This window comes from Engystomops pustulosus, chromosome 10 (genome assembly GCF_040894005.1).
Source record: "Engystomops pustulosus chromosome 10, aEngPut4.maternal, whole genome shotgun sequence".
NCBI classification, from domain to species: domain Eukaryota; kingdom Metazoa; phylum Chordata; class Amphibia; order Anura; family Leptodactylidae; genus Engystomops; species Engystomops pustulosus.
In genome coordinates, this window is record NC_092420.1 from 78,001,292 (window position 1) to 78,013,247 (window position 11,956).

The following is an 11,956-nucleotide window of genomic DNA, read 5'->3' on the forward strand; positions in this document are numbered from 1 at the left end:
AAGAATAAATTAAAGGGAATCCGTCATCAGTTTTGACCATATTAAACTGCAGACAGCTGAGCAACGCTACCTGCGTGTAGTAAGAAGAAGCAGGACTGTGAAAAGTCCCCTGGGCAGCAGTTGAAAAAAGGCGCAGGTGATCCGAAATGCGACTGGTGAGTTATATGGATACGATACTTTGTCACAAGATTTACCCATAATAAAAAGGAGTGGAATGCTACCTCGGAGTGCCGGGATATTTCATTCACTTTGATAAGCTGTTCATATCCACGAGGAAGAGGTAAGCAACTTGTTTGAGGGCCGTCCAAATATGGGACATTGAAAGATATGGTTACACAGCTCTAACAGTGCCTGCAGCTTTGTATGGTCAAAGCTCCTGACAGTTTCCCTTTAATACAAAATCTGCATCAGACCCCCAACAAGATATATTGTTTATAGTACTGATTCTATTTTAATTTTATGGGTCCCAACTTATTTGTAATTGACCTAGCACCACCGATGGTGTATGTCAGGGATTTGTAACACCGCTTTGCTTTGGTCAGGGTATTTAGGGCTAGGACAGCTATCTGAACGGCAAGAAGACCTAGCTCCAGCTCTGGGATCCATATATACATAGACAGCTGTATAATGGAAAAATTGTATTTTAGTAAAGTATATTTTACCGATCTCATTGTCATCAGTCAGGATGATTGTTAATCTATAGATATGAACGTCTGAGCTGATGCTGTAGATTGAATCTTCTAGCTATGATGGAATATCGCTCAGATAATGAGGGATAGATATTCTGCGTATTTTAGACTTGATGCCAAGGGGTTCAGCTAGTAAGGGTGCTAACAGTGCATGTGCCTTAGGTGCTACATGCCCGATCGGATCCCAACAAGACACCTTCCCTCGACTCCCGGTACCTAGGACCAGCACAGAAAACTCTCCAGGGTAAAGGTAATCCCAGCTCCGACTCTACATGATATCAGGTCTGTGTTGTATTCTCACCTCAATACGTTCTGCTCTTCATACTAATTAAAAGGATTATCCCCATCATTTATTTATTGAGAAGTCTGATCCGCTCATTTATGAGATGATCTGCAGATAAAGGGTTTATCTAAAATGTCATAGCCAAATTGTGATGGGGCTTACTAGTCTCCAGACACCATAAGACAATCATAGCCACCACCCTGGAACACTGCATGGAATATAATATGAGATATGGAATATAATATGAGATAAAGCTGCTATAACTGGGTACCAGGTCATACATAGTATATATTGTGTATACTTGTTATTTTAGGGGAGGGTAGGGGTATATCTATTTTCTCTGCTGCCTGGGCCCCCCTCTGCCCATCCAGTAGTAATATATCAGGTTCTGTTTTATTAAGCGGGTTCTACATGCTGACAATTGGTGTGAAAAGACTATGGGCCACATTTATCAAAACTAGTGCAGTCTGTACTGTGTGCAGTTTGCTTGTGGAATGTGCAGGGGGCGCCAGATTCTTCAAAACTGGAGCTCGATCTTCATGAATCTGGTGCCCCCTGCACTGCTCTGGAAGTATGCACCAACTTTTTTTGTTGCACCTTTAACATAGAGTGTGTGACACAGTTCTGTTGAATCGCAGTAATAAATGACTCTGCACCGAAACACCCCTGTAGGGGCAAAACTGATGCGCTCACTTTATATTTACATGTGCATAGGGCCGGTTTTAGACAAAGTGGGGCCCCAAAATAAAACTTTTATGAACAGTCACATTCAGTACAGTATATCAGAAGGGGCCCTGGACAGGACAGGGGGCCCTGGGCAAATTCCCAGTTTGCTGCCCCTTAGCGCCGGCCCTGCACGTGCAAGCAGTTCACACAATCTTTTCAGTGCAAAGTCGGATAGAAAACTTGTGCAAACGCTTCAATAAATTTTGGACCAAAATTTTTAAGTGTCAGTTCCTGCTTTGTAGCAGGTGACTGTGCTCCTAATTCTACCCACAATCTTGGGGTGCAAGAAGCTCAATTCACCTTATGACAGGGTCCCCCTCTGTCAATCCAGTAGTAATCAGGTTCTTTTTTAGTAAGCAGGTTCTTCATGCTGATACCGGGTATGAAGAGACATCAATTTTAAGTGTTTAAGGTGACTGCGCTCCTAATGCTGCTCATAATTTTGATGCAGGTGGTGTTGCCTCTAGGGAAGGGGGTACACTATTTTTTATAGACTGCACCATCTGTCCACCTTTAAATATAACATAAAAAAGGGGCAACGTCCCTAATTTTTTGCAAAGCTGCATCATGAAAACTATATCCAGATGTGGTCCACTGCATCTGATCCCTGGAACTTAGTGCTGCCAAGACTGCATCCATGATATTTCACCTTTATAGAGGATATAAAACATCTTTCATCAACATTGTCACACCATCCACAGGTTTTGGGTGGTATTACAGCTCTATCCTGCTCATGTCAATGGAGCTACAATACAAGTTTAGTTCTTTGGTTCTATAGCACCTAGAAACATAATTCTGGTGTCATCTTAAAAATAATAATCTTGTCGGATCACATCTTGTGGATCTGTTGCTGTGCACTACAGGACCAGAGATACTGGCAGTTAAAGAAATAGGAACAGGACCTATCTGCAGCTCACATTTCTAACTATGCCTTTTACTGTTTGTATCTCCGATTCTGTAGATCCTGGATTTACAACCCTGATGATATCTGAAATAGTATATTCTTATCTTTAAAATGATTTAAATACATATTTCTAGGTACTATAGAACCAAAGATATGACATTTCCCCATTGAACATCTAAACTTTACTAGTCTCAGGTAAAATATGACTCTTCTCTGCTCATTGACTTTGGAGGAAATTTTTTTTGATAGATAAATAGTTGAAATTTCACATAAGAGGGGATTCTAGGTAGGACATTTCGTCCCCTACCTGAGCGGGCAGGTAGTTTAATGGGGTAAAATCTGGTGACAGGTTCCCTTTAAGTCTAAGGTCAACTTTATAAAAAGGTGTCATTGACCCATATTGTGTCTATACAGTACAATTTATCATCCATCCCCAAAGCCTCAGGATAGAACGAGGACAAGGGGGTAGGGTGGTGGTGAAGAGCTTCAGACCATTAGATGTGATAGATGTCCATAAATGTAGGGTTTGTCTATGGGGATCTACTCAGAGAGTACATATGTATATATATATATATATATATATATTCATCAACATTGTCACACAATATATATATATAGTATTCCCCAGCAATATTGAGACTATATATACTATATTTCTGCAGGGACTAAAAAATTTCATAAAAAATGTTGAATTCATCTTTAAAACATCACAGTGTATGTATTAAAGTCACCTTCTACAGCTCCATTGTGTATCAATATACATACAAAAAAAATTCTATATATTTTCATTGTATTTTTTTGGGTATTTTCATCGAAATTGGTTCCTTATATTTCTAACTGGAAGGTCTAGAGAGTCCATAGATTTTATTTTCATTTTTACCAGATTTAGATTTATCCCTTTCCCCTTAACCCCTTAACGCTGAAGCCACTTTTCACTTTCCTGACACGGCCCATTTTTTAAAATCTGACATGTGTCTATTTAAGTGGTTATAACTTTGGAACGCTTTAACATATCCAGTTGATTTTGAGATTGTTTTTTCGTGACATATTGTACTTCATGCTGGTTGAGAAATTTAGTCAATATATTTAGTATTTATTTATGAAATAAATGGAAATTTGGCAAAAATTTTGAAAAAAACAATGTTTTCCAAATTCAAAATTTTCTACTTTTTGGAAAGTTGGTCATATCACTAAAATAACTTGATAACTAACATTTTCCATATGTCTGCTTTAACTTGGCATCATTTTTCAAACCTCTTTTCCTTTATTTAGGATGTTAGGAGGCTTATAACTTTAGGTGCAATTTTTCAGATTTTCACGAAAATCATCAAAACCTACTTTTGGAGGGTCAGTTTAGTTAGAAGGGACTTTATAAGGCCCACATGACAGGAAACCCCCACAAATGACACCATTTTAGAAACTACACCCCTCAAAATATTCAAAACAACCTTTGGGAATTTTGTTAACCCTATTAGTGTTTCATGAGGGTGAAAGATAAATGAAAGTGAAATTAGAGAAATGTAATTTTATCTTACTATAGATTCATTGAACACTAAAATTTGCACCTTCACAATGGGTTAAAAAGGAAAATGCATTATACAATGTTGAGGGCAATTCCTCCTGAGTATGCAAATACCCATTTTGTCACTGTACCCTGCTGTACGGGCACAGGGGGGCACTTGGAATGGAAAGAGCGTTGTTTTGTTTTTGCAGGGCAAATATGGCTGAAAAAGTTTTCACGTGTCAGGATGCATTTGGAGAGCCATAATGGTACCAAAACAGAGGAAAGCCCCAACATGAGACACCATTTTGGAAAGTACACCCCCTGGAGAGTTTAGCAACGTGTAATTTGTGTATTTTCCCCAACAGGTGTTTGATTCAATTAGGCCCCAAAACGGAAAAAAGGTGAAAATTTTCTAGAAAAAGTCACTTTTACCCCAAATTTTTGTAAGCCACAAGGGATAAAAGATGAAACAACCCCATAAATGTGTAAAACTATTTCTCCTAAGCACAGAACTGCACCACTTTTGCATGTAAAGTGTTGTATGGGTACACAGTAGGGCTCAGAAGGGAAAGAGGGGCTTTGGCCTTTTAGAAGCCAGATTTGACAATCATCCTTTACATGTGTCAGGATGCATTTGGAGAGCCCTAGTGGTACCAAAACAGAGGGGAACCCCAACAAGTGTCACCATTTTGGAAAGTGCACCCTTTGGAGAATTCAGCAAGGTGTAATATGTGTATTTTCCCCTACAGGTGTTTGCTTCAATTAGGTCCCTAAAAGGAAAAAGGTGAACATTTTCCCAAAAAAGTCACTTTTACGGCTAATTTTTGTATCCCATAAGGCATTAAAGATGAAACAACCCCAAAAAATGTGTACTAGCATTTCTCCCGAGTATAAAATTGCCCCACACATGCAAATAAAATGTTGTATGGGTACGCAGTGAAGCTCAGAAGGGAAAGAGGGGCGTTGGCCTTTTAGAAGCCAAATTTGACAGACATCCTTTACATGTGTCAGGATGCATTTAGAGAGCTGTAGTGGTACCAAAACAGAGCGTAACCCCAACAAGTGTCACCATTTTGGAAAGTACACCCCTTAGAGAATTTAGCAAGGTGTAATATGTGTATTTGTCCGTAAAGGTGTTTGATTTAATTAGGACTTATATAGATAAAAGGTGAACATTTTCTTATAAAGGTCATTGTACCCCTAATTTTATATAGCCACTAGGGATAAAAAAATGCAATAACCCCCCAAAATGTGTAAACCTATTTCTCTCAAGTGTAGAAGTACCCCACATGTGTATATAAAATGTTGTATGGGCGCACAGTAAAAGGAAAGGGGAATGTTTGCCTTTTAGAAGCCAAATTTGACAGAAATGTTTGACATGCATTTGGAGAACCCTAGTCGTATAAAACAGAGAAGAATCCGAAAAGTGACCCTAATTTTTGAACGCACACCCCTTAGAGAATTTTGCAATGTGTAATATATGTATCTGCCCCTACAGGTGAATGATCCAATTAGGCCCTAATCATTAAAAAGGTGAAAATTTTCCTATAAATGTCACTTTACCCCTAATTTATGTAAGCCCCAAGGGATAATATACAGGCGGTCCCCTACTTAAGGACACCCGACTTACAGACAACCCATAGTTACAGACAGACCCCTCTGACCTCTGGTGAAGCTTCTGAATGCTTTACTATAGTCCCAGCCTGTAATAATCAGCTGTAAGGTGTCTGTAATGAAGCTTTATTGATAATCCTTGTTCCCATTACAGCAAAAAAGGTTTAAACTCCAATTGTCACTGGGGCCAATTTTTTTTTTATCTTGATCTACAATTATAAAATATACCTTTTCGACTTGCATACAAATTCAACTTAAGAACAAACCTCCAGACCCTATCTTGTACGTAACCCGGGGACTGCCTGTATTAAATAACCCCAAAAAAGGTGTAAAACTATTTCTCCCGAGTGTAGAAGTACCCCACATGTGCATATACAATGCTTTATGGGCACACAGTAAAGGAAAAGAGGGAGGTTTGTCTTTTAGAGGCCAAATTTGACAGAAATCCTTCATATGTGTCAGGATACATTTGGAGAGCCGTAGTGGTACCAAAACAGAGCAAAACCCGAAAAGTGACCCTAATTGATGAATGTACACCCCTTGGGAAATAAAGCAAGGTGTAATATGTGGTGTAGTGTAATACACGTGGTGAAATGAGCATTTTGAACATACAGGTGGTTTCCAAATACGATGTGCAATGGAGTCCAAGATGGAAATTTCAATTATTTCTGGAAAGTTCAGTGCCCGTTATGTGGCGCCCCTTATGAAATAATGGAGGGGTATAGGGAGCAACGGGACATAACAGTTGTTATTATTCATTTTACCGAAATTAATTCACAATAGGTTGGGCGTGAATTGTGAATGTCTAGTGTATAAGGAGGTAGAATATATCAGGGGACCAACTAAACTTTTGTCACTCTGGAGGTGTCGCAGGTCTCTTAGTAGTATGTAGTGTCCATCCTAACTTCTCTTTTGGAACAGACTCTTTATTGAGTCCTACCTTTAGAAGCAGCAGAATTCACCGGGAAAATGCTGTCCTGGCAAAACACAGGAACATCTAAACCAGAGGTACTGGGGCCCCGTCCTTCTTGTCCCAATATTAGTTTCCTAATATCTTCCTCTTGAAAACGGAGAAATGATACGGCAGGACATGCACATTGGAACAGCTCGTAAGAGTTGTACAGCATCATCTGTACAATGTGCACGGCCAGCGCTTTTGTACCATATCTTCGTTTTTCGTAGGGAAATTATCGCCAAGTGTTGCTCTTATTCACCCTAGCGATGCCCATTGTGACGAATATTGCTGCTTTTGGCTGGACCAAATCGACCAGCCAATAGCGGTAAACATGGACAGAGGGGGGCAACAAAACCCCTCTGGACCGCAAGGCACAATTGGTGGCTTTCAGGAACAGCCGCCACCCTGCCCCGATCACCGTGTCTATAGACATGGTGATCGGTATTACTGACGTCATAAGTAAATTCGCTTCTATTGGCTCGTCTGAATTGATGAGCCAATAGCAGCGATAATAAACTGGGGGGGTGTGGGGGGGACGTAACCCTTCTGGTCCATGGGGCAGGATGGATGGCTGTCAGGAACAGCCGCCAGCTTACCCCGATCAGTGAACAGCCGCCGTCTTACCCTGACCGGTGTTGGAAAGTCACTACCCGCCGCACCGTTCTATAACAACGCTCGTTGGGAATAGGCTATACAATCTTTATTTATTTTTTAAGCAATTTAGACAAATAAGGGCTTATTTTTTGCGAGACGAGATGCACTGTAAAAAAAAGCTTAATTTTAGTGGGTTTTTAGCTTATTGAAGCAATTTTATTAACTTTTTACGTGTGGAGGAAAATAAAATCATCAATTCTTGTTTTGGATTTTTAGCATTTTTTTTGGGGGGGTGTTCACTGTAGCATAACAATAATATATTATCTTTATTCTACGGATCACTACGATTACGGTGATACCTCATTTATATAGTTTTATTTTTATTTGTCCAATTTTATTGAAGGAAAACTAGAATAGAAAAAATTGCATTTGTTTTAGTATTGCCATTTTTATAGCGGCATAATTATAGTATTTTTTGGTTAACGGAGCTGGTTGTAAGCTTATTTTTTGCGTGACAAGTTGCTCTTTTTATTGGTATCATTTTGGTGCTTGTAACTTTTTCGGATCACTTTTTAGAACATTTTTTGTAAAGCAATTTGATAAAAAGTTTTAATTTTTGGCAAGTTTTTGGTTTTTTTTTTTTACCACGTTCACCGAGCGGGTCCAATTATGATTAGGATTTATTGTACAGATTGTTACGGACGCGGCGATACCAAATAAGTGGGTTTTTTTTGTGATTTAGTGTTTTTTATACTTTATTACTTGTGTAAAGGGAAATGTGGTGTTTGGGGGGACTTTCACTTTCTTTTATTATTTATTTTTATTGTAAAAAACCTTTATTTATTTATTTTTACTTTTTTTACTGTTCCTGACATCTAAGCTTGAACAAGTGATCTTCTGATCACTTGTTCAAGCTTTTTTACAGGTTACACAGTGCAATACAGATGTATTGCACTGTGTAATGTAAGACACTGAGCATGCTGCGCATGCCCAGTGTCTTACAGCCGGGTCCTGCCAGGAGGCAGGGACCCGGCTTCCGGAGGAAGATCTCGCAGCCCCGGGCACCGGCAGTCCCGGGGCTGCGATCGGAGCAGCGGACCCCCCGGTAAGCGCCGCGGGGGGGGGGTCCGATTCAACTCTAATTAACTTTAAATGCCTCTAACACGCCGCGGTCAGCGCGACCGCGGCGTGTTAGGGGTTAACACCCGCGATCGGAGAAATCTCCGATCGTGGGTGTTAGAGGCGGGTGTCAGCTATAACATATAGCCGACACCCGCAGCTTCTGGCGCCGGCTCCGTTCAGGAGCCGGCGCCAGAAGCTTGACGTAATAGTACTGCATTTTGCGGGAACGCACCTCCCGCGATGCAGTACTATTACGTCAAATGTCGGGAAGGGGTTAATACCGGAGGTCTAACCTGTACTCTCAACACGACTTCTTACATCGTTTTGTGAATAATAAATGTATTCGCAGCAGATAGAGTTCCCCTTTCACAAATCACAGCAATATATATGGGGGAGATTGATCTGAAGTTTCTGAGAGCAGAACGATTCTAGTTGCTTGAGCAACCAATCAGAGCTCAGTTTTCATTTTCCCACAGCTGTTTATAAAATGAAAGCTAAGCTCTGATTGGTTGATCTGTGTAACTAGATGTTTTCTTCTGAGAAATCTCCCCTTAGTCTTTAAGCAGAAGACATGAACATCAATGTTGAAATCACATTTTAACATAAAAGTAATAAATCTCCTCCTACCTGTGAACGCGATACCTGGTGGTATACCCTTGTTGGTATCTCTCAGAAAAGTCCATGTATTGCTGGGCCCCATGGAATGGGCCCCTGTTACTAAGCAACCAGTCCAGTGATGCCTGACCGGATGTAGTGGTCGAGCCATGTTGCTTAGAAAGTGTGGCTGTAGCGGTTGCCAAACACAGCATTACAGACAACCAAGTCAGCACCAGCCATGCCCAGTCAGAGCGGGTGTACAGGTGCCACCTCATGCTTCTCGGACGCAGCGAAATGCTTCATTCTCCCCCTCACGCCCTCTTCTCCCTGTGTGGAAATAAACAAAAAAACAGAAAAATCAGCCAAGAGAAATTCACGATTCTCCACATCTCGACTATTTCCATCTTTATGTACTGAACCTTCTGTTGTGTTTACTTTACGTAATCAAAAATTGACAATCCCAATAGCTCAGAATTTGCTTTCCCCGGGAAGTTAAAATTCCCGCCATTAACATTCATTAAATCCACAGCGGCAGATCGCGGACGCAAAACAACTTTCTGTGAGGAAAATTCTCAATTTTTTTTCTCGTTTCATATAATTAGTTTTCTCGATGAACACCCGGCCACCTTTAAATTAAAAATTTTCATGTAATAGCTCACCGCTTACGTCCAAAAAATTTCCCTTGTGTCAGAAGACAAGTCTAGCTGATGGGGAATGAAAGATGAGGTGTAGGTGGCCCCGTCTATACGTTATGGCGTAATCTTTATTAGTTTTATTGCTGTGAAACAATACGCTAGAAATGTAAACTCAGGGGTGTAACTACAGCGGTAGCAGCCATAGCAGTCACTATGGGGCCCACAGTGTCAGGGGGCCCCGTCATCCGACCTGACACTAAACAATGGAGGATGTACACCATTATATACATAATGGGGCTCATTTACTAAGGGTCCGCGGAGCGCATTTTCGTCAGGTTTCCCAACGATTTCCGTTTTGCGGTGCATTTAACAGGAGATTTTGGTGCACGCGATCGGATTTTGACGCATCGGCGGTGGCTTGCACGCAACACAAATGGGGGGGCGGGCCATTTCGACTTGTGTCGCACGACACGCACTTGCAGTTGTACTCCGGCGGACCTCGTCAGGGAAGCGACGGATGCAGGAACATGGGTGCATGAGCTACGTGAATCGCCGGACTTCATCTTCGTCGCACTGTCCGAATCGGGGATCGCGACAGGACCAGGTAAGTAAATTTGCCCCATTATGCTGCACATTGTGGTGTATATATGCTGTATATGTGTGTGTATCTGTGATGTGTATATGCTGTATGTGTATATGGTGTATGGTGTGTATAAATACAGTATGTTATGTGTGTATGTAAGCTGTATGTCTGTATATGGCACTGTATGTGTGTATCTGTGATGTGTATATGCTGTATTTGTATATGGTGTATGGTGTGTATAAATACAGTACGTTATATGTGTATGTAAGCTGTATGTCTGTATATGGCACTGTATGTGTGTATTTGTGATGTGTATATGCTGTATGTGTATATGGTGTATGGTGTGTATAAATACAGTACGTTATGTGTGTATGTAAGCTGTATGTCTGTATATGGCACTGTATGTGTGTATATGTGATGTGTACATGCTGTATGTGTATATGATGTATGGTGTGTATAAATACAGTACGTTATGTGTGTATGTAAGCTGTACGTCTGTATATGGCACTGTATGTGTGTATATGTGAGGTGCATATGCTCTATATGTGTGTAACAGTGTATAAATGTGTATGTATGAGTGATGTACTGTATGTTTATGTATATAGGAATGTAATATGTATATTTTTAAGCCGGAAGGGGGGCCCCTTCAGAAGTCTGCCATGGGGCCCTGCCTCTCCTAGTTACGCCACTGTGTAAACGATAAAAATCTGAAAGCTTAATGGCCTATAATTTTATGTATGAAGTCTCCTATTTTCATGCGGTGTTATGGCACTTATCCTTTTTGTCTGGATATCGCATAATTAGACAATTATGTGAAAAAACTGAAAAGGGCGAGAAATATCAATTTACCTGTAGGTAGTGTGCGCCTCAATGAAAGGGGTATTAGGTAAACAGGATGATCCTATTAGGTTATACAAAACACTTTGGGATATTGAGTGTTTTGTTGTTATTCATCCCCTCGTATCTCATTAGTAGGTCAGAGACATTGGTGCGTTCGCCAAAGTACTTTAAAGAAGAAAAAAAATCGAAAAAATGTGATTTTCTATGTAGAATTGCTCTTGATATAAACAATAATTACCAAATATTAGCGGCAAAGTAGAGAAGTGGATGGAGCTAATATCTACAAGGTCTAAAAATGATCTAAAACACCGTCTGCTTAAGGTTTATGAGTATCAGTAATGCAATATTCTGTAACATTGACTGTGACTGAGGCTACGTTGCGATCAGCGACCACAGTGCGACTATTTTGGATTAGATTTTAAGGTGCAGTTTGTACATAAAACACAACGCTTGAGATGTTCGCAACTGACCTGCCTCCTGTTTGCATTTTGGGGTTTTCTTAAGCTACCAAATTGCAGTTCAAAATAGTCGGGAGGCAACATAATTGCAGATCAGTTGTACATGTGTCCAGAGCCTTAAAGGGGGTTTTAAGGAATTCCGGTACATGGGGTGGTACAAAAAATTACTAAGCCTGTTACATAGGGCGGCACGGTGGCTGAGTGAGTTGGGGTCCTGGGTTCAAATCCCACCTAGGTCAACATCTGCAAAGAGTTTGTATGTTCTCTCTGTGTTTGCGTGGGTTTCCTCAGGGTCCTCCGGTTTCCTCCCACACTACAAAACATACTGGTAGGTTGTTTAGATTGTGAACCCCATGGGGACAGGGGCTAATTTGTTATGCTTTGTGCAGCGCTGCGTAATCTGTGTGCGCTGTATAAATAAAGAATTATTACTATTATGGTTACCGATTCCA

At 40.6% G+C, this 11,956-nt stretch overlaps 1 protein-coding gene across 2 annotated transcripts in view; it reads right to left on the reverse strand.

Annotated features, from left to right (window-relative positions):
- Positions 1–11,956, reverse strand: part of BRINP2 (BMP/retinoic acid inducible neural specific 2) — a 234,740-nt gene that overhangs the window by 211,344 nt on the left and 11,440 nt on the right. For both annotated transcript variants that reach the window (XM_072128734.1, XM_072128735.1), the window contains exon 2: positions 9,019–9,315. In XM_072128734.1, the coding sequence (XP_071984835.1) occupies positions 9,019–9,263 (245 nt within the window). In that variant the 5' untranslated portion in view covers positions 9,264–9,315. The remainder of the gene's footprint in view (positions 1–9,018; positions 9,316–11,956) is intronic.